Here is a 22,984-nt window from a genome sequence, read left to right on the forward strand (position 1 = left end):
AAAGAACAAACAATTTATGAGCCAGGCCAGTAACTGTTTGTACAAGCTTTACTGCGTGTGCCTTAAATATATATTGGCCAAACTCATGAGCTCTGCAAATATCACCAAGTGTCAGATTAACGTGTAGCCATTAATAGGCATTAATAGCTGCCTTATTCCAACCGGACACACTGGGTACATTAATCACGTAGCAGGTGTGTGACTCAGGCATGGCCGGTGCAGGGCGGCATTTAAAGTTCAAAGTTGCAATAGTTTAGGTGGGTTTGATTTCTTTGAAATGGCAGTAAATTAATTGCACAGTGCTAAATAATATATGTATTATAGTATATTATTATTATACGTCGTCATCATCAGTAGTAGTAGTAGTTAATATTAGGTGCTCAGCCGGATGCTGTTTCCCTTTCCACAGGAAAATGTGAATTTAGACGACGGCTCTGCGCTCCCAAGGCACGTTAGAGCCCAGAGATCAGCTGAGGACCAGAGACACGTGGTAAAGACCCCGTTTCACCGCGGCAGCTTCGGGATGGCCTGTGCGCAAGAGCAGAGCCATCGGTGTGACCCAGGAGGAAGCGGTGACCCTTCCTCGTTGGTTCCATCACAGGTTCACCCCCCTGGTGCCCCTGGAGCTTGGAAATCCCCGTCGGGATCCACGGTGAGTGAAGACCCCATACAAGGGTGTCTTCAAACACAGGGACGCAAGGGGAACCCCCCTTGCCTCCTCTCACTTGTGCAAAATCATGATAAATGTAGAGGGGGGCAGTATGAAAGGTTAGTGATAAATATTAATAAATAAAGCAAGAAACAGATGCAGAAGACGCTGTTTTTCTTGGCAGAGCAGATTGTTCTCCCTTGTATCTGGCAAGGGAAATGTGCTGCTCGGAAAAGAGAAGTGGGAAAAATCAAACTTAATCAACGAGGGAACATAATAACCTGGTTCGTGGGGAAAGCAGCGTAACTGAAGGGTGTTTTGTGTCCTGAGAATATAGATGATATTCGTATGTGCATGTAAATGTGTAAATAAATCTGTGTATTTGTAATCACAAACATCTCTGACATACTTGCACAATTACATTGCCGACTTTAACACACTACGCCAGAAATGGAAAGTGCAAAGAGTTGATTTTTACAAAATTTAAGAGAGAAAGATCTATTTCCAGGAGTTAGGGATGAAAAATTCTGAACAAGTGATTTCCCCTAAGCCTGAATGGATTTCTTTGAAAGTGGTGAGTGACCCTCACCCTTTGTTCCCAGGAGGGATGGCAGCACTGAGCTGAGCTCACCCACACCTTGAGATCATAGCCCTCTTTAACGGGTTAAGGTGGGACCTCTGTCCCATTGCCAAAATCCCCCTACTGAGGCATTTCTTGGTTCACAAACCCTGGCAGCCCGTATGCAATGGGCAGCACCAGCTCTCAGATGTCCCATCTGAGCTGGAGCAGATCAGAAGGAGCCTGGAGGCCACCCCATACCCAACCAGGAGCCCTTCAATGGGTTTCTTCTGATCCCCGGTAACACACGGCTTCCCTGTGAGATGTCTCCAGCCTCCCCCTTTGCTGCCTAACATCTCGCTCCTCAGAGATGTCTTTTACATGGCTCAAGGCCAAAACGTTTCTCCAACTGCTCTCACACTTTCCTCTTTTCTTTCTCGATTCAAGGCATACCCAGGCCCTCATCACCTGAGGAGAATTAAGGTACAGCGTTCATGTTGTACTCCTCTTATCGCAGCTGCACGCGGTGAGGATGCAGCTGGTCCTTTTTCCCGTCATGCTGTATCCCAGCCCCACTCCGTACATGCTTTTTTTTTTTTCTTATAGAAGGAGGAAACTGGTCCAGCAGATCTGCCCTTCCATGGCCAAAAGGTCAGTGTTTCACCTTTTAATGCAGATACCCAACAGCACCTGGGGGGAGCCAGGGCAGTGATCCGTGTCCCAGAGCAATCTCGTTTGGAGGCTGAGGAATCATGGGTGAAAATTGACCAGGCCAGAAGGTTCAAGAGACAATAATCAACAGTTTTGGCCATTGGTAACAAACAGAGATTCCAGGCTTCAACCTTTTGCAGCTGATCCAAACAAGGTTTTTAAGTTTTGGGGATCCTCAATAGTTTCATCCTCTGTGGACTTCTCCTGTTTCTCTCAAACTCATGGCATCCTTTAACATCCGCAGTGTCCTGGGTCAGGGAGACCCTCAGCTTACCACTCATATCTGGCCCTTACTCTCAATTTATGTTTTCTCTCTCTGCATTTCCACTGCACAAGATAGAAGGGACAGGGTCCCAGTCTGCTCTGGGAACACGAGTGGTGGAAATGAGGGGTTCCTCCACAGATGTTTGCCAAAAGCTAATGTGGGAACGATGGCAGCACCCGCCTAGTCCAAAGAGGGAAGGAAAAATTCCTCATGGGAATGCTCGTTTGCAATTGAAGGGGTTGATTGTTGTTTTCCAGGGAGAAATGGGAGCTCCAGGAGTCCGTGGAGACAAAGGAGAAAAGGTGATATTGCTTTTCTGGCCTGAGCCTCTGAGACCAGGAGAAGGCTCTTTGTGCTAAGAGGGTCTGGAAGGGGAGAGGCAGCCGGGGACGTGCTGGTGGAGAGGACATTCAGGGTCTATGGGAGACTGTGGCAATGAAATTGGGATTGCCCCATTCCCACCTTTACCCCTGAACCTGGGATTCCCTCCCTTCCAGCAATGCTAACATGCATCTGCCATGCACTCAGGAGTAAACAGAAAAATTCAGGGGGTTTTCCTGATGTTCATCTTCTGCTGGGCCAGTGAACTGAACCAGGTGACAGACGAGCAAAAGCCAGCCCTGGCACAAGGACAGGGATGGAAGAAGGGCCACACAAAACACCATTTCATGAACTCTTTTGGCCGTAAAGGCTTATAGGGACCAAGTGGCAGTTCCGAGGTGGTGGGACCCAGATATGCAGGAGAAAGGCAGAGAAGACAAGGTGTGGTGGTTAAAAAGCACAGCCCGATGGGGAAGGGGTACTTTGCATGGGCTACTATTTATACAGCCGTGTGGTGCAGCATCCTGGGGACACAGGCATGGGAAGGGAAGGAGGGAGAGAGAGGAGGTGGCTGGAAGGTGGATGGTTTTTGTCTTGCAGGGGCAGCCTGGGGAGATGGGGGAACCTGGAGAAAAGGTGAGCTGTGGAGTCGGTATCGGCAGCTGGAGCAGGACAGCGTTACCAGCTAAGTGGCCCAAATCCAGCACTGGAGATTGCCATGGGAAGGTCAAAATCTACTGGGTCAGCGCAGTACTCCATCTCCTTCCTGGGAGCAGTGTGGCCCTGTGGTGGGGCATTTGGCTCTTAACTGGTCACGTAGCCACTGCCCACCTCCTCTGGGGAAAAGAGGTGGAGGACAGAGGGGCCAGTTGCTCCATGCTGACGCAGGCTACGAGCACAAATGGAAACCGTTGCTCTTGCTCGGGGTTGCACTGAGGTGGTATTTCATATGACTTTTTGCACAGTCTTGGTAACTCTCTCTCTATTTCACAGGGCAGCAAAGGAGACAGAGGTGAAAATGGTCAAAAGGTAAAGAAAAACATTGGTACCACAGTCGGGGGTGTCTCCTCTTACACAGTGAGAGCTTGCCTCCTGCTCTCCCTCCTCCTTTTGCCATATCTAACCTCCCCATCTCAGGGGGAAGTGTCCAGGTAACCTCCTGAGATATGGGATCAGTGTGGCCACTCACTTGCTGGGGACCCAGCATCCCCCTGTTGACTGGGGAAGAACTCCAGATGGCTCACACAGACAGGACACCCACATTACAAATGAGTAATGTCAGAATATGTGAGTCCCCTGACGCCATCTCCTGCAACAAAACTCCCTCTCTTCTAAAGCTGTTTAAATGCTCTCAGCAGCTTTGTCTCCCCAGGTCAGATAAGACTTCCCACCATCTAGACGAGAGGGGATGGTCAGTGAGGGCTCTGTAGAAACCCTCAATGTAGGATCAGCTCTGAGGGACTTCAGCTGGGTGCCCAAGGAGCAGCATGAAGCAAGCTCTCATTTTGATGACTCCACAGTGGAAGGAGTGATCTTGGTTTTTCCCAACCTCCTTCTCTTCACAGGGAGAACCAGGAATCGGGTTCAGAGGCCCTGTTGGTCAGGCTGGGCCACCTGGATTTAAGGTAAGCCTTTCTTCTCTTCTAGGTAGGACCTCACTTGTTTTGTCTGGGGCTTGCTCTTTGTAGTCCTTGCTGATCTTTCCACTGCTGGGTGTAGAGCACAGAGCTCGTGGGAACTGCACCAAAACCAGTCCCAGCCCTGGAAGGCAGGGACACCATCACATGGGTATGGGACAGAGACAGTGCTCTGTGTCCTCCAAAGGGCCATTTCAAAGCAGGTGGGGTCCAGAGGATAAATGTGGCTGTGAAAAAATCCAGGGAATTGTGGTCTCAGCAGAGATGCGCTTCTGCAATGCCTCGGGCCATTGCAGGTCTGCAGGGTTTGAATTCACCACAGAGCTCTGAAGGTCTGCAGGTAAGGGCTCCTCGCTTAGAAAGCCACGGTACAGCCCTTTCTGCAACCCTAAGATGTCTCTTATGGACCTGGGCTGGAGGGGGTAGCCCCAATTCTGTGTTCTCATCACGTGAATTCAAGGATATACCCCAGGCTTTCTCCAAGACTGTTTTTTTCTGGGGGGGAAACAGGGTGAACAGTTAATCCCACCTAAGAGCCAAATTCCTTGTGATTCACTCAACAGGGTGAGCCAGGGGCCCCAGGACCTCCAGGAGCTCAGGGCATCCAGGGCATTCGTGGCAACGCTGGCACCCCGGGGTCACAGGGGGACAGAGGGGCTCCAGGTCTGCCTGGGATGCCAGGACAGAAGGTAGGTGGTGTGCGGTGAGGGGACTGCATGTGTTGTTTTAGCCACCTCAAGGGGAGAACAACGATGGTCATACTAAAACTGTCTACAGCGGGTGTCTGCTGTGGGTCAAGACCCCACCTATGCAGGTCCCCAGACCCTGAGCCTATACATAGTCAGTGAAGAGAAGCAGGAACAAAGCCTGGTTGCAAAAGGAGAAGTAACAGCTTTTATTAGACCAACTGATGTAGTTGGGGAAAAAACAGGCCAAGAGGTTTGGTGCAGGAGGATGTCCTTCAAGTTAAAAAAAAAAAAGCAGTGGAGCTCCAAGCAAGGTGGGGACCTGTTGTTTTTCTTTTAAATTTAGTGACGTGACTTGATGAGATGACTGGGAAGAAAGGGGTCACAATAGCACAGGGGATGTGAACAAGGGGCTTGAGGGTCATTAGCCTTTGGGAACGGAGGGTGCAATGCACAAGTCTTATTGCAAGGACATAGAGGCTTAGCTGGCGGTGGGATGGGGGACAGAAATGTGCCTAAACCCAGGGTCTCGGTGTAGCTGGAGTCCCTTCTCCCCAACAAGAAGAGGCCCACATGGAGAGCACCCCAGTGGCTATTCCTCCTGATTGCAGCCAGTGCAGGGAAAACCTAGGGCCACCAACTCCCACTTTCTGGCTGGGTGGGGGAAAGCAGGACATTTCCATCAGGGTGTTCTCCCCCTTAAAGAATTTTGTTTTCAAGGGGGAGCGTGGGAAGAGAGGACGGAATGGATTTGCTGGGCCCTCAGGACCATCAGGATCCCCAGGAAAAGAGGTGACTTTTGTACATCACCCCAGTGTCTTTTGATCATTTGAGAGAGGCTGAGGCCCGGGTACCTGGGCTGGGTGTGCTTTCACCCTCTTGGAGCACTGGGAGACCATGAAGGATGTGCTAAGCAAAGTTCTCCCTTTTGTTTTGTTTTCCTCACCCTACAGGGGATTTCTGGGACACCCGGACCCAAAGGCAACAAGGTCAGTGCCAACCAGCCAGGTAGGTCACAAGTAGCTGAGATCCTGGAGTGGCAATGGGACAGCCCACCGCCCTCCCCTGGGCTCCTTATCTCTGACCCAATGCAGCCACTTCATCCCTCTTTCACCCTCATGCCCTTCCTCCCCATGGTTGCTGGAGCATTCTCCAGAGAGACCAGCAGAAAGTCAATGGAAGTGAGTCTCCTAACTCTTTCTGTGACATTTAAATCGTGGCCAAACACATCAGCAATCGTGTGATGTGGTGTCCTTGCTCCGAGTGAGACCTCTGAGGTTCTCTGTTCTTCAGGGAGAAATCGGCGTTGGAGCAACTGGCCCAAGAGGTCCTCGCGGACTGCCTGGCCCTCGGGTAGGTCCCTGCATAAATGTTCCTGGCTTGGCTTCTTGCAACCTACCCTCTTTTGGAGGCAGCTTTGTACCATCACCTCCTACTCAGTCATCTTAGAAGATGCCTAAAGGGCTGATTTCAGAACCCTCATTTTTTCACCAGCCAGATTTGGAGGTGATGGACACTGCTATGCCCAGCTGGCACTGACCAGAATCTATCCACAGACTGCAATTAGCATCTCCTTCCATAATTAGACAACCAGGTCACACTGGCCAACTGCGTGGCCAAGCGAATCCTGCCCCGCTGACTGTGTTGGCTGTGCTCTCCCTGGCCAGACGGGAGCATTGAAGGCAATACCTACACCCTGACATCTGCATTTTTTAATCCTAGCAGCTCAGTGAGGAACCTCCTCAGTTTTGTACGCTTTGGGGATGCTACCTGCAAGCTCATTCCTTCAGAAATCTGCCTCCAGCTTTTTTTTATCCTCGTTTCCCTCTTCCCTCCTGTTGTCCTGGGCAGAGGGAAACCAGCCCCTGTCATCCTGGGGGCAGCAGTGTTCACTTTTCCTCATGCTGCTGAGAAGTTTTGGTTTCCTTCTGGCAAAGACCCCAGGAGACTCTCTTGAGTCGTAATCAGAGGCCATGTTTCAATTTGCTGCTTCTGTGGCTGTTCCACGAATAAACTGATTTTATGCTGCAATCCATTTAGACAAACTCCCCATCTGCCAGCAGAACTGTTCGATGAGGCCCCTGAGACAAAACACTTAATGAGAATGTCAACAGCTGTGAAAGGTCTGGGGTAAACCTCACTCAAGCTTCATTATCTGAAGGAAATGATGAAATAATGTTTCTGCTCTTCTGACTCCAGCACAAATCTAAAGTGAATCACAGAACCTCAAATTACATTGGCTTTATATAAGAGATCTAAATTTGGCCTCACAGGACAATGCCTAAGTCTAGGCATCTTAAAGACAGGTAGGTCTTGTAGGATCTACCTAGGGAGGTCATAAAAGGACTTTGTAGACCCACCAGCACAGCTATCCCTCACAGCAAGGTTTATAAGGAGCCAACAGCACAGTTAAAGGGAGGCTCAGAACAAGGTCTGCAGCCTCTGGAAACCACAGCTGGGCATGAAGATAAGCCTTGCATTGGTCTCCAAAGGCACAAGTTACTGTTGAGCCATTGACTGGTGGCCTTTTCCTTCTGCAAGTCGGTGATATGAGTTCCAGGTGAATTCCTGACTGCCTTATTTATTGTGGTGAGTCCTGATGAAATCAAGTTTAGGGGGAAGAAATCTCCCTGTCCCAGGAAAATCTCAGATCTCTTGTTGCACGTGCCTTTGTCGGCTGTTAAGTACATCTTGGGGAGGGACACACCAGGTCATCCAGCCTCAGATGGCTTCTGCTGAGCTAGTCCTACCAGGGCCTCTCTATACCAACAGCAAGGAAGAGACAGCTTTTCGGAGTGATGTATATCATGCTAAATCGGTGCAGATCGTCTCACAAATGCCTGTTTCTCTCAGGGACTGAGGAGAAGCTGAAGCTTGAAGCTTCAATCTGACCAAAGCATTATTCTCTAAACACTGCAGTGTCTACCGGCAGTGACATGTGGATGATCTCAAGTCCTTTAGGCTCTTTGACCCAGACCCATAGGAGCATTAAGGCACCTAATCCTGATGGAGGTGTAAGTGAAGAGGTTGGACAACTCCTTTGAGGATCTGGGCTTCCTCATGCTGAACAATTCCTGTTGGGCCCAGTGGGTTGGTTTGCAGAGTTGGGATTATGCACGTTGCAATTGTCTTTACTGATGATCATCAGTACAACCTTCTCCATCCTAACAGGGTGACAAGGGCATCGTGGGCATCCGGGGCCCTACTGGCATGATGGTGAGTGTTAAAATAGCAACAAGGGCTGATTTTACAGTGCGGACAACAGTGGGCCCTGGGCTGGCAAAATCCCCACGAGCAGTGAAAAAAAATAAAATAGGTTGATGCTTTCAGTAGGAAGTAGAGACTTCGGGAACCTGAATTCCAATGTTGTGTTGGCATGAGTGAGTACAGGCAGTTGTGAGACGTAAGGTGTCATGCAGAGCGCAATTGCTTTATGCTCCTGTCCATTTGGCTGACTCATCTACAGGCTGCTTTTGAAGTCCTCCGGAAATCTCACTCCCTCTCTGTTCTTCTTTGTCAGGTTTGCATCAATTTCGGGGTCTTGTTTTGTTGTAAATTCCCTTTTCATTGATAGGGGACTGAGTCAGGGGAGACACAGATCACAGCTGGCATTTTTATTTATTAGGCTGTTATCTGTAATGGAATTAATCCGTTATTACAAGTAGGATGGGCCTTTATGAAGCTCCTCAGAAGGCCAAGGGTGGTTGCAGTACCAGGTTTCACCCTGGGATCTCATCCCTGAAGGACTGATTCTCAGCAAGACTGGTCTTTACATCTCAAGGGCTTGCCAGATGATGTGTGCCAGTGGTCAGAGCAGCAGCGCAGGGCACAGGGGGATGGAAAAACACAGGTTTTGTGCCCTTTCGGAAATGTCTGTACTCTGTCTCCTCCCCATCCATCCTGTCTATGGCCACCCCTGTGATGAGCTGCCGGTTCTGCACGTGGAAGGTGCCACCTCTCTGCGTATTCATGGGAGGTCACTGGTCACCAGTTTTGCGAAGGGGTTACACCTGGTGTGACCACCATGGCTTTTCAGCTCTCCAGGTGTGGTTCCCATCCTGACTGCATCTCCAGGGGTTCCAACCTGCCCTGGGGGACATCTGTGGAGCCCCTTCACCCCCATCTAGGAGGAGCCCACTGAGAGCAACCTTTCCCCTACGTTCTCCGAGAGGTGCAGGCCACATTTCATTAATGTTAAGGATACAAAAAGCACAGTACATGGCTTACAAAGCGCGGGAGGTTGGCTAAATTTATACATCTGCCAAGAGATCCTGAGTTGTGCCCAGGTCCCAGTGGTGGGCAGAAGCTTAAGGCTAAATTTTCTCTTTGTGCTACTCTGATTCACTTCTCAAAATGGGGGGAAGGAAAGGAGAGTAGAAGCTCCTGTGCTGGTCCCACCAGCAGCTTCTCCAAGCTGGACCCCGTCCTTGGAGGCAGCTCTGCCTTCAGGTGGAAGATGCTCTTTCCTAACACATCTTCACATGTTGTTTTATGTTCTTGCAGGGTCTAAAAGGTTTCCCGGGTGTGAAAGGCGAAAGAGTAAGCAACAGTCATCTTATCTACACAGTGCCTGTGCAGGAAGGCGTCGTTGTGGGGAGCCTTTCTCTGCAGCAGCCCACGCTGCTGATGCCATTGTTAAAACAGGGGGGATAATCCCAGCATCTTCTGGGGGTGGACTAGGAGGGGACCTCGGTCAGCGTGTGGAAGTGTGAAGTGGCATTAGCAGCCCCCTGTAATGGCTGGGCTGTGGTAAGGGCGCCTGCTGTCTTTATGCACGCCTAGTCCTTTTTGGAAGAAAATCTGGGAGTTTGGACAGGAGACCCCTGGTATGTGCTGGTTGATCCCCAAGTGCGCAGGGCTGGGGGAAGAGGGCTACGGAGCAGGTGTCCTGCAGCATCAGCAGGACAATGACGGCCCACCAGGCAACCCATACCCTTTAATTTGTATCAGTGAGCAGGAGTCCCTCAGAGCAGCCTTCCAGTACTTCAAAGGGGCCTACAGGAAAGCTGGGGAGGGACTCTGGCTCAGGGAGGGGAGCCGTAGGATGAGGGGGAAGGGTTTTAAACTGAAAGAGGGGAGATTTAGATGAGATATTGGGAAGAAATTCTTTGCTGTGAGGGGGGTGATCCCCTAGCCCAGGTTGCCCAGAGAAGCTGTGGCTGCCCCATCCCTGGAGGGGTTCAAGGCCAGGTTGGACGGGGCTTGGAGCAACCTGGGCTGGTGGGAGGTGTCCCTGCCCAGGGCAGGAGGTAGCACTGGATGGTCTTTAAGGTCCCTTCCAACCCAAACCATTCTATGCCATCAGGAATTAGTCCTGCCCTTCAACCTCATGTTCCATGCCCATTGTAAAAAACTTTCAGGAATAGCTAATATTTCATACGCTCTCAGTAAAGCAGGCCAGATTTGGGGTTCAAATTCAGGAAATCCTGCATTATATAGGCAGCCTTCCCACCCTACATATAGTCTAGGCACATCTCTGCAGCATGGAGATGCTACATCCAGTTGGGAGGTCAAAACCCAGCAGTAGCTCCACGTCGTGGATGTGCTGAGCACAGAGTCAGGCAAACCACTTCAGTCCTCTCGGTCTCTATTATTTTTTTTTTTTGTATCAATACAATAAATTCTAGTTGTAGGCAAACTCTTGTGGGAAGCTGATCATTTTGCAGAGTGCCCAGAGGAGCTGACTTCCAGCTGTGATAGATCTTAGCAGCTTGGCATGCAAATCAGTGGACTGAGCAACCCACGAAGAATGAGTAAAAAGGGAATCGCTCACTGTCTTTATTTTCTTTCCTGTGTTCAGGGTGATCGGGGACTTCTGGGACCCAAGGGAGAAAGAGTAAGGACATTCCAGATTGTGACTTTTTGGGGCAGACAGGTAAAAGGCTTTCAGGATTTTATAGTTACCAGTGAGCAGATGGACAGTTATTTAAATATGTCACTGATCTTACAAGGTAGAGGCATAAAGGGTGAAAAATATTTATATGTGTTTTCAAATATCTGGAGTCTTAGTGTTTTTATAGGATTTGTCTCATTACATGCGGGTGAGCATAGCCCACCCAGCGTGGAGCACTGGGCAAGGATCCCAGAGGACGGGGTACAAACGCCTTTCATCAAAGAGGACTTTAAATCCTACACGGTGGTGTGTGCAGCGCCATCCACCTGCCTGGATCGTGATCCCATTGCCAGTGAAATCTTCAGGACTTGAGGCTCAGAGCCTCACGTGCGCTTCTCCATGTCCCTGCTCAGGCATCTGGCCACCCCCAGGGTGAAGGAGTTTTTCCTTCTGTCTAACAGGAGTTTCCCTTGTTGCGACTTGTCCTTTCACTGTGTGCCTCCAAGAAGAGCCTGGGTCCATCCTCTCCACATTGTACACCCATGTAGGTAGTAGAAGACAACACGCAGATGCCCCCCTCCTTCTTGGGGGTCTCCACCAAGTTCAATCCACTTTGTCGGTGCCATCCGTGCACTGGACACACCACTCCGGGTTGAGTTTGCCAGATAGTTTTGATGGGATCCAACAAAACAACAGAAGAAAAGTCATTTTGGCAACCATTTGCTGGGGCAGAAAAGTGCCTCCTGTGAATTAAGGGAGGAAGAAAATTTCCGCTGAAATTTCCGCAGCTCACCCCAAAGCATACTGCGATCTTAAAAAGCCTAAACTGGCTCATAGCAGGTAATGCGAAAATAACTCCCCAAGCGCTTCTGGAAAATGCACAGAAAATGCTGAACTTCTGCCCAGTGTTTTGTTAACTTCCTTCCTGGCTGAAATGCCTTGTTAGAAAATGAGTTTTAGAAAACCTACATGACGATTCTGCCTTTGAGTCATGCCGTATTAAATGATTAAGGCTGATTTGTCTCCGAGGAAGCTACTTTCAAAGGGGACTCGCTCCAGAGACGAATCAATTCTTAATCTGCTTCGTGAAGAGGCCCCAAAACACTTTCCAGGCTGAAGGAATGTGTAATGCGTTTTCCAAAGAATACCTTAATAAAATATAAGGTGGAGTGCGAGATAAAACAGCGGAGGCAGGGCGGGGGTGGGGGGGGATAATTGGCTTGGGTTTGTTCCACATGATTGCAGCTTAACTTTCTTTCTAACTCTCCCTCGGTCAGTACAGGAGTAACTGCACGGATCCCAGGGCCTGTGCTATGTGTTGGATCGAACTACAGGATATTTATTCACCCTTTTGTCCCCAAAATTGATTGAGCCCCATCCCGTCTCCATTAGAGACCCTCCAGCGCAGGGATGCAGGAGGGTGTGTTAAGCCAGTATTTGATCAGGGTCCTATGGTGATGGTGACGGTTGGATAAACTGCAAAAGATTGTCAAAGTTTGGGGAATCTTGATTGATGTGCGGTTTTTAAGACTCCAGCAGCAAGCCACAGCCACCCTGAACTGAAGAGAGCTGGTGTAAAGGGAGTCCTTTTCAAGTGGGCTACAGTTGCCCCTTAGAAGGTGGCTTCAGGCCTCCTCCCTCCAAACTATGGACAGCCTCACCACTATGGAGACACAGCCTTTACCAGAGCGGAGTCATGTCTTGCATGGGAATAGCCTTGTCGCAGCTTCTTCACTCTCTGAGGAGCAAAATATCCCTCCTCAGCTGCTGAGGTGATAAACAGACTCAGCATGGGTATGTCCACGTGATTACTGGGTACCTGTAGCAACTGGCTCTCTCAGGAGGACAGTTTGGGGGTCTGAGCTTCCAAAAACTGCCTCTGATGGGAGCCCTAAATGCCACTCCCCTTCCTTAACTCCATCTCTGTGTCCGTAAATCAGGACACCGTGAGTAGACCCATTCACCATCCTGCCTATGGCCACCTCCCACACCTGGGAAGAGATCAAACCTTGGCATCCTGCGTGACATACGGTGACGAAGGGGCCAAGCCACCATGTCAGTGCCACCACTGACAGCCTCGGATCAGGAGCTGAACCTCAGGGTCGTGCTGTGAGCAGCTCCATTTCCAGCCATAACATCTAGACTGGGGACCCGCACGTTTTTTGGAACAAGATGTCACTGTCAAACGTCAGGACTTCTTGCAGTTTTCTGTGCACGTTCATTATCCAGCTTTTAGTTAAGGACCTTAACAATCAATGTTGTGCTGTGGAGCATACGTGCCTTTCACAGCAGATGGACCACAGTTTGGGAAATGCTTAGCTTCATTGCAGATGTGTGAATTCCCATTTTGCCCATCATAACAACTGTGGTTCCATCCAATGGGACACATGAGTTCTTCTGTCACAGGGTGTCTACATCTCTCCATGTTTCCTTTCTCTAGGGTGAGCCCATGACTATTTTTGGACCCCAGGGCTATAAAGGCAGTAAAGGAGATCCCGTAAGTTTGACCCCTATTGAATATTTAAGCTGTCCCTTTCCCACTGTTGGTGGCATCAACACCAAGCACAGCTTGGGATAAGCACTGAGAACCAGCACTTTGCTCCAGTGCCAGTGGCTGAGAGATGGGTCCTCCCAGGAGACAGGCACAATCCACTAATTTCTGTCTTACCTTTCAGGGTGAACGGGGCCTGCCAGGTTTTGATGGAGACAAAGGCGAGAAGGGAGAGGATGGGCCTGTAGGAGAAAAGGTATGAACCTCTCAATGCGACTGAGAGAGGCAGCAAAAAGTCACTGATTGCATGAGGAAGTGATCGATATCTCTGCATCCTCCCTTCCCACGTGCCTGCTGGAAAACACGGTGCAAGAACACACTCGCCCAGCTCTTACAACAGAAAGGGAGAGGAGGATGCTGGGCTGGGGCTTAGGAACATGACACACATCCAGTTTTTACCAGGTGTCAAGTCTGTAGTTTTGGGACCATGTCTGCAGTACGGGATAAGAGAGGATGGAGAAGAGAAGGCTCCAGGGAGACCTTAGAGCAGCCTTCCAGTACTTCAAAGGGTCCTACAGGAAAGCTGGGGAGGGACTCTGGATCAGGGATGGAGCGATAGGACGAGGGGGAATGTTTTTAAACTGAAAGAGGGGAGATTTAGATGAGATATTGGGAAGAAATCCTTTGCTGTGAGGGGGGTGAGCCCCTGGCCCAGGTTGCCCAGAGAAGCTGTGGCTGCCCCATCCCTGGAGGGGTTCAAGGCCAGGTTGGACGGGGCTTGGAGCACCCTGGTCTGGTGGGAGGTGTCCCTGCCCAGGGCAGGGGGTGGCACTGGATGATCTTTAAGGTCCCTTCCAACCCAAACCATGCCATGGTTCTATGATTCTATGGTCACTCTTGGAAAAGTGACCATTCAGTTACTTGAGCACTGTAAGAGTCCTGCATCTCCCTCTCCCTCCAAGAGCTGGCCATGCTACTTCAAACCCTGCAGCTCCTGCAACATTCTTGTTAGGGCTTGCTTGGCTCCTCTGTCCCTGTTCATCACACGGGTCTGTCCCCTGGGTGGTGGCAGAGCGAGTCGCCTGCTCCTCAGTCTGCCTTTGCTCTTTGAGAGCACCCTGTGGAGGTCTCATGTCTCAACCCATCACCACTCCGCTGGGAGGAACCACAGAACTCTCTCACTCTCAGACTGAGTCACAGATTAAATCTCCATGTACTAATCATACCTATTTTCATATTATATTAATACTTTTTGCTCCAGAAGTCTGACCCAGGACGGGGACTCTGCTGAATAAATATAAGTACCTACAACAGCAGCATCCCTGTCTGGGCTAGACATCAACTTCCTGCTTTTGCCCATGGGAACCTGTATAATCAGAGTAGTTCAGGCTGGGAATTGCCTGATCCAGTGTGGGCATCTCCCTTGCGAGGAGGCGAGTTGTGTCCTCACCACAACTGATTGCACAAAGCAGGTCCCCAGGGACTGTAAAGGAAACCCGTGGAGATGCTCCCATGGGTGGTACCTATTTTTTTAAGTCAGATGAAAGCCCATACATGATATCTGTCACACTGCTTTCTAATAAAAAAATAATACATAAGCATCTCCTAATGCAAGAACACCTCTTGGCCGAATATCTGAGTGACTTTGGACAAAGCTCCAGAGTAGTATCTCCACCACCAGTAAGACCAGCAGGGTCAAGTACTTGAGTGTTTGCGAGGAGGCAGCTCATCCAGAGGTGTGAGACCTTTTTCTGCTTGTTTTTCTTCAATCCCCGTCACTGGTCACCAACTCTTTCACGGGACAGTTCACTGAGATTTCTGCCAAGCCATTCCACAGCTGGTGGCCTTCTTCCCCAGCACTGGCCACCATACAGACCTTTGAGCTCCCTGGGGCTGGTCTGCTGTAGAAATGGTGCTTTTTGTCATCCCCTCTGCCATCTCCATGGGTTTCTTCTACTGGTCTCTCTCTCAGGGAGGGTGACCTCAAAAGCAGTAGGTACCTAAAATGTATTTGACGGGGATTTTAAAATTTTAGGGAGTCAAAGGTGAAGCTGGCTCCAAGGGAGTGATGGGGCTTTTTGGAACAAGAGGACCAGTGGGACAGAAGGTGAGTACAGTGAGCACCTATGTTAAGGCATCTCCTGCAAGAACTGATGTGTAAAATCACACAAGGACTGATGTATAAAATTCTGTCACAGCTTTCTCAGAGAATAATTCTGCATTCACTCTGAGGGTGGTGAGCCCCTGGCCCAGGTTGCCCAGAGAAGCCATGGCTGCCCCATCCCTGGAGGGGTTCAAGGCCAGGTTGGATGGAGCTTGGAGCAACCTGGGCTGGTGGGAGGCGTCCCTGCTCATGGCAGGGAGTGGGACTGGATGGCCCTTAAGGTCCCTTCCAACCCAAACCATTCTGTGATTCTATGATTCCCTCTTCCAAATTGCTGATTGAAATGTTATGGGGCTGCCAGAGGGCAGAAGTAGCTGTGTTTTTCCAGGAGAGCCCCAAAGATTTCTCCCATTTTGTAAAGCAGCAGAATGCTCTGGCATCTTACCTGGGCTAAAACGGTCAATAATGACTCGCTGAAATGTCAATATTCAGGCGTGAGGTGTGAACTGCTGTCTAAGCCCCAGTTATAGTCAGCGGAGATGTAGGGCTCCATTCGGATGACCAGCTGGTGTGTTGGGGTATCCTACCTGTCCCTCCAGCTCCAGCTCCAGAAGGGTCCCCAAAGGTCTCCTTGTCTCCTCTTCCACAGCTGTAGGTATCTCCTACAGCAACCCCTTTTTCCAGAGGAAATGCAGCTCTTCGCCTGGTAATTTGTCATGATTTCCTTGCAGGGGGAGCCAGGAGAACCAGGCTTGCTGGGCTCTGCCGTGAGTTGGAGCGTGTTTCTCTACCTTTCCAAGTCTTGGGCGCGGAGCTGGGCTTGCGCTGCTGCTCCTCTCCCCACAACCACGTGTATGGGTTGTGGGGTGGGATGCTGTGATGCTGGCTCTGTTGCGGCTCCACAAAGCCCACGTTCAACAGGGCTTTGCTGGAAAACCAGCTGTGGGCAGGGGGGACCACAGCCAGAGGTATGTTTTAATAGGATGTTGCATTTTGCATCAAGAAACACATGAAATATGCATTTATTTATTATTTTTTAATGCCTTTAGTGTATTGAGGGGCATTGCCAGACATGAACAGATGATGTTTCACGTTCAAATGGCTTAAGAATTGTGACTGTAGGTTGTCTATTCCATGAGAAATGTATATATCCTTCAGAGATTGGACTACAAGTGGCTATTCTCAGTGGGTGCATGTTACTGGCCAGAGGGAAAACAGCTTTGCTGGAGGACCTGGGTAATCTCTGAGTTCACTTCGTTTCCTGACAAATTGAAATCGGGAAAGAAAAAAAAAAAAGAAAAGCAATTTTGGTTGGCAAAAGTGTTTACATGCCTTTGAACTTCACCGTTTCACCTGGAAGAAACCCCCAAGTGAAAAAAATGGTCTCCAAGGTTGTCCAAAGTGAAAAAAACCCCTGCTGATCTCTTTTCATCTGGGAAAGGAAGGAATAGGAAGGAAGGGAACACAAAAAGGTGACTGGGCTTTTTCTCAAGTCATGGAAATACGAGCGCGTTCAATTGTTTTATCACAGTAAGAAATACCAATGTTTTCTTAACCTGTTCCCCAATTATCCCTCTTTGTGTGTGAGAGCAATTCTCAGCAACGATCTGTTGCTGTGAAGGCTCTACCGCCGTTCAGCGCTGCCCACTGATTGCTGGCCACGGCTATGTAACTATTTACAAGCCCATAATCCAGCCGGGTAATTGCTCACTGAGAAAATGACCCTCATTCAATTAAGTATTTCAACCCCTGCCTAATTGTTAACAACCTTCTGAGCGCTGTTGGCGAAGGGATGAGGCTGCAACGCGCTGTAAGACCTCAGCATCTGGGATCACCCACCGCACGTAGGCATTGGATCGAGTGCATTTTTTGGAATTGCTTTGTGGTGAACACCTGAATCCACAGGTGACCAAGCAGTAGTAGCGCGGGAATAGAGCAAAGACGTTTGTTGAGGCTGCTGCGTGCGAAGGAAGCACAGCTGGACTCCACCATCCTGGCCAGAAACCACCCAGTCATAGCTGGATGATGTGCTGTTTTCTACTGGCTCCCACAGGGATGGACACATAATACGGTTAACTACCAGAAAGTGGTTATTTTGTCAATCAGTATTTGAGGAAGACCAAGTAATCTTTCTTTTGGAAATATTTAGGGATTCTGCTGGTGCAGGTTAATGGTATCTGCGCTGTGCTTGGAGCTAGACTGAGATAACAGAGCTTGGGTTTGGTCCTTCATTGAATTTCGAAAATTGCAAAAGTCAGATCAGAGCTGGGGCCTTGCTGGAAGAGCCATGATATACGACAAACTGGATGAAATTCATCTGACCTCAGGTTAGGTGTCTGCCATGTTCACTTTCCACATCTGAGCGAGCCATGCTCAGACTTGTTTTATTGGCAGCTTTAGGGTACTCTTAGCGTGTGATTCACAAGATCTATTTCAGACACCTGTGTTAGGACACAACATCCTGATGTGACTTGTTCTCCACAAGCCCAGGTCTCACTTTATCTTCTAAGTGCTCACAGATACTTTGATTATGTTTTTCTCCAAGTTATTCTGGAGGGGCAGGCAAGGCTGTCCCATGTATCATTCCCCAGGTCCCCTTCTCCCCTTTGCTTGAAGGCAGACACTACTTGGTGCAGTCTACCGGTAGCAAATCTGTCCTATTCAAAGTCTCGAAGGTAATGGCTAGCAGTTCTCATTTTCCTTCAACTCCCTCTAATTCCATCTTTCATATCCTCAAATTGCCACTAACTCATTGCAAAAATGTGCTGGTCCCTTGCTGTCCTGCTGAATTCACTCTGGGTAATTTAACTAGTTTGTAAAAAATCTGATCCATGTCTTCTTTTGATTTGGTGATCTGTAGGAGTTCCCCAACCAAGTGACAGCATTTGTGTCTCTTTCCTGTAATCATTGCCTGGAGATTTTCAATGGATCTAACTTTACAACAGGACCTCAAGGCAAATGAGTGTATTCTTGATATTCAAGACACCTCTTCCTCCTTTTTCCTCCTTTCTAAAAGCACTGCTCTTTTTTACATTAATATTCCTGCCATGCTTCACCCTTTCATATTAATATTGCAGCCTGTGTTATGCCTATTAAGTTGCAATCTATCTTGATCGCGTATTAAGGCTTCCAGCTTCTCTTCTTTATTTCCCATGCTTTGTGCATTAATATACTGGCAGATTAACCCATTAATGTCCCTAAAGCCCTATTTTAGGTTTCCAGGGTCTACAATTACCAGTGTGCCTTGGCCCTCTCCATCCTGGTTTGCAGTCCTCCTCAATAGGTGTGCAAGTTGGAGCTCAGAGATGTTCTTCATCTCCTCTTGTGAGCTGGGCTCTATCGTTGACCAGCAGCTCATGGATCCTTGCCCTATAACTGAGGAAGCCAGGGTCCATGAGGTAACACCACTGGCATTTTATTCCCTGGGTGTCCTGCTTAAACTTGCCCGGAGAGCGGGAGACTCACCAGCTCCCTGGACCTTCTGCTTTTGCTCTCAGAACCATTTCTGATGCGCTTCATTCTTCAGTGCTTGCCAGAGCACATCTGCCAAAGCCTGCATTGGAGCAGAGCCAACAGGACGCGAGTGAGAGGAAGGATGGGGGAAATACAGGATTTTTTGGTCCACGCTGATGATTGAGCACAATGCAGTTTGCAAGGTGTGAAAGCAAAGCCGTACACCTGAAGACAATGCAAGAAGTGAGAGCAAGTCAGGGGATTCTGGTTAACACCGGGACAATCAGATGCTAAATATGGCCAGCCCAGGAAGGCTAACGGAAGGCTGAAGGACACTCTTCTGCCACCATTCCGCAGCACAGGGTGTCAAAACCAGACAGCACTCTGCAGGGTCTGAAGACTTGAATGATAACCAAGGCCCTATAGCCCAGAGTATGGTAGGTGTGAGAATGGTTATAAGCAGGAATTTAACTTTGCCATAGATATTAAGAGCACAAGAGCTCTTGATACAGATAACAGTGCAGGGCAGACAACTCTTAAGAGCTATTCAGGGTCCCATCAGGAAAGGTCTACCTCCCTTCATTGGTTGCGTGGGGACTTCAGTGAACCCATGTGGCATCTCAGTTCTCCTGCCTGCTGAGCAGTGGGCCACTTCAAGCCAAAAAAGAGGAAAGGTGGGGTGTAGGGATCTGTCCTGGGCTTGACAAGAGGTGTCCCTGGCCACTCGGAGTGGAGAAAGACATCTCCTAAGAAATTCTTGCCCTGAGAGGGTGCACCGGTGTGTCCTGAGCACTTCTGATGAGTCCAGGCTGGTCAAAGGGAAGTTAATCAGCCAGATCTTCTAGCTGCGGGTGGAAATCTCTGCCCAGATACCTTGGAGGCTTTGGAGCAGGCTGAGATGTAGTGCCTGAGAACAAATGCTCCTTACATCATTAAGGACCAGTGGCAGCTCCCATTGGTCCAGAAATCCAAGAAAGGATTTTTTTTGGGAGGATCCTCAGGACTGCAGCAAGTAATTGTGGGCAGGACAGTCTAGACACAAGACACAGCAGGGAAGGGATAAAAACAGAGATGAAATTCTTAGGTTGAGACTTCCAGCTGCTTCATATGCATCATCCCATCAAATATTGAGCACTGGAGCCCAGGAGGTGGGGAACCTTGTAGCTGAGGTTGCAGCCTACGCCACGATTTGGAAATGCATGAGCCCTTTGATGTGTGTCTTCAAACAGATCGATCCTTTTGGGGCGCACCGTTGGGGCGTTTCTGCTGGTAGGTTTCACATTTTCCCAGGGTGACCCAGCCAGTTCCCCAGCTCGTTCGTCTGAGTGTAAACAATAAGGCTGGAGACAAGGCAGGCTCCTCCCTGGCTCCAAGCCCAAAGCTTCGCAGGAATTTGTGCCTGGAAGCAGAGATCCTTGGCTCCTCTAAGACGTCTTTGCGTCACAGCCAGCGCTCAGGACTTATGACTAAGCCCCTGCGTTGCCGTGCCTTCGTGGTGTCTTTGCAGTTAAATGAAGCCTGTTCCAGCAACACTTTAGTAACAGAACCAAATAGCAAGAGCCATTTCCAGTACTTCACCAGTAATTGCCTTTAAATTGTCATTTTGCTAGGTTTTATTGACCAGCCTTTATTTGCCTGGCAGAACATGGCATGTAAATCTGAGGGAACAATTTTCCATTCAGCTTTTTTCCATTGCCTAGTGCTCAAACGTTTCCCTCTTCCTCTCTCTCTCTCTTTTTTTTGTTTTTTGTTTTGTTTTTTTTTTTTTCTCCTATACCGTCTTTTTCTTGTCCTGGGTGCAGATGGCCTTGAAAAGCATCACCTCTCTGACCTGCTTCTCCCCCCTAGCTGAAGCAGGGACAGACCTGCTGTCACATTCAAGCCTTTTTATAAACCTTCTAGTCCATATGACAAAGTCTCTTCAGCCCCTGCTGCGTAGGAGTCCACCTATGGGGAGATAAGACCCAGGTCAAAAACTTGCTTATGTTTACGGGACCGAGGTTTAGACCCAGCTGCCTTTCAGCCTACCAGGACAAATTGTGAGCTTAACTCTTCCTAAAGCCATTTGGGCTCCTTTCAGGTCAAGAGCAGGCAAGAAGCACCTCATGATCTAAGGCAGATGGAAGAGATGAGAGTTGGACACGGGCAAGTAGGGAAGCACAGGAAAACAAGGAAAGGTCTCTCCTTGACACAGGAGACACTAGGGACAACTGAGAGAAATAGTAAAGCTGATTGAGAAACCTCTAACTAGTGTCAGGCTCCTTCAGGCTCAAGAATAATTTTTATCCCATCCCTTTAGATACAGGTGTGTAAATCCCTGGCCAGATGGATCTGTACCCAATTCAAAGCTATCTCAAAAAAACACCAGGCACTTGAAGGTATCCTGGGCTTGTGAGATTTAACCATCAAACCAAAAGGTTTATTACCCTCCAAGTAGGCAATCTGTCCTAGCAAACAGAGAAACTCTAGTTAGCTGGGAGTTTTATGGTCCGTTTACTTCCTCCGATGGAACTTCATATTGATCGTGTCAATAAATAGCTACTAGTAAATAAAGGGCTTGCGTGAGATGTTTGTGTCTGATAGTGTAGGCAGAGCTTGAGGAACGTGGACTTTACCTGATCCAGACATGACCGGCAAAAGCCGTTGGAGGAGCACCCGGTCGGCTCCCAAATACTCTTCTTACTCTGAAATGTAAAATGTGCCCAGGCTTGGGGAAGGGTTCGTAGAAGCAACACGCTCCACAGAGGAGGAGCTGAATTTTTATATCTGGGTAGTGGGTCTGTCCTCACGGTCTGACCCACCATCAGGGACAGCATCGTCCCACCCCTGTGTCTCTGGGACGTTTGCTTGTCACTGCGATCATGTTTGAACTGTCTGTTCATCACTGAGAGGAGGAGAAATTGGAAAGGTGCTGAGTCTGCCTGGCATACAAATCTGGTGGCTGATTTTTTTACATTTCTTTTTAATAAATGTGTTTCCTTTCAGCAACATACCGCAAATTAATTCCAAGTAGAGAATGCCACTTGTTCATCTCCTGATCTGCTTCAACAGCCAATTCATTCTCCTCTGAGCGAGCTGAGCCCTGTGCAATCAGTGTCTCAAGTGGGGATAAATACAATTTCATCTCACATCCAGGTTCGGAAAACTGCCATCGAAATCGGCCAGAATGGATGAGTCGACTGTGGCAGCCTTGCAAAAAAAAAAAAAAATTAAAAAAAAAAAAGTAGAAAAAAGGGCATTTCCAGTAGCTTTTAGCTTGCTACCGAAACAGTGGGAGACACCGTGCAAAGAGGCCCCGATGATGGAGGTGGCTCCAATGTCCCACATTGACCTGAGCTGCAAAGTGGTTCCACAAGCCGAGAACCTCCAAAGTGTGGCAAAAAAAGGTGTCTTCTCGGAGAAGCACCTCTGCCCAGCATTGCCCACAAGTCTGGGCTGGATGAGGATCTTTATTTTGGCTCTCAGCTCCCCACATGGGAGATCTTTAGCTGCTGCAGGCCTCTATTTCCAGAGCTGTAATTATAAATAAATCAGCTCCCAGGTTGCATTTGCCAGTGGCTCACAAGCCCATGAGTTATGGGTGCTAAATCCCAGCCTCGGGTCTTGGTGCTAGTACTAGGGGAGCTTCTGACCTCAGACTGCAGGGACACAAAACCCAGGCTCTTACTATTGAGTTTCCATCCTGAGGAGTGTCCTCAGCCACTTTCCCTGCAAGAGCTGATGCAGAAATGAATTTTTCTCCTCTTTCTGGCAGGGTGCGGCAGGTCTTAATGGAAAGAATGGAAACAAGGGAGCCAAAGGCGACAGAGGTCTTCAGGGGCAGAAGGGGAAGCCGGTGAGTAGCAGGAAAGGACATGGTTCGTTTGTCAGGTAGAAAGAGGTTCTGTGCCTTTCTCCAACCTGGGTTCATTTCTCCTCCCACACCCTACATGCCTCATTACCGGAGTCAGGTTCTTGCTCAGGGTAAGTCTTTCCAAAAGGGAGATGAAATTGCTCTCTAAACTTCCTGGAGAAGTCTCTAATGCACATCCTGGCCTGAATTTTAGGAGGAGCCATTCTCTGGATGCCAGCAGAGAATCTGTCCATGTATCTAGCAATAAACTTCTAAATTTTCTGCATGACTTTACCTTTCTTACTTACCAAGGCCCAAATTTCAAGTTCCTTCATGTACCAAGTCCAGATCTCCTTGATGCTGATCTGCCTCATGGAGAGAGCAGGGAACAAAGCAGCCACTTGCTAAAGCCCTTATGGACCTCATTTTCCTGGGACAAGCTG

The 22,984-nt window shown here is 49.0% G+C and overlaps 1 protein-coding gene across 1 annotated transcript in view; it reads left to right on the forward strand.

Moving 5' to 3' along the window:
• LOC134510420 (collagen alpha-1(VII) chain-like) overlaps positions 1-22,984 on the forward strand; it is a 136,643-nt gene that overhangs the window by 95,966 nt on the left and 17,693 nt on the right. The window contains exons 57-76 of the mRNA XM_063323721.1: positions 410-490; positions 602-652; positions 1,656-1,691; positions 1,815-1,859; positions 2,442-2,486; positions 3,106-3,141; positions 3,499-3,534; positions 4,071-4,130; positions 4,706-4,831; positions 5,549-5,620; positions 5,782-5,817; positions 6,122-6,181; positions 8,000-8,044; positions 9,332-9,367; positions 10,629-10,664; positions 13,102-13,158; positions 13,337-13,408; positions 15,188-15,259; positions 15,988-16,023; positions 22,464-22,544. Of these exons, the coding sequence (XP_063179791.1) occupies positions 410-490; positions 602-652; positions 1,656-1,691; positions 1,815-1,859; positions 2,442-2,486; positions 3,106-3,141; positions 3,499-3,534; positions 4,071-4,130; positions 4,706-4,831; positions 5,549-5,620; positions 5,782-5,817; positions 6,122-6,181; positions 8,000-8,044; positions 9,332-9,367; positions 10,629-10,664; positions 13,102-13,158; positions 13,337-13,408; positions 15,188-15,259; positions 15,988-16,023; positions 22,464-22,544 (1,119 nt within the window). The remainder of the gene's footprint in view (positions 1-409; positions 491-601; positions 653-1,655; positions 1,692-1,814; positions 1,860-2,441; positions 2,487-3,105; positions 3,142-3,498; positions 3,535-4,070; positions 4,131-4,705; positions 4,832-5,548; positions 5,621-5,781; positions 5,818-6,121; positions 6,182-7,999; positions 8,045-9,331; positions 9,368-10,628; positions 10,665-13,101; positions 13,159-13,336; positions 13,409-15,187; positions 15,260-15,987; positions 16,024-22,463; positions 22,545-22,984) is intronic.

The sequence above is a fragment of the Chroicocephalus ridibundus genome, chromosome 1 (assembly GCF_963924245.1).
Source record: "Chroicocephalus ridibundus chromosome 1, bChrRid1.1, whole genome shotgun sequence".
In the NCBI taxonomy this organism is placed as follows: Eukaryota; Metazoa; Chordata; class Aves; order Charadriiformes; family Laridae; genus Chroicocephalus; species Chroicocephalus ridibundus.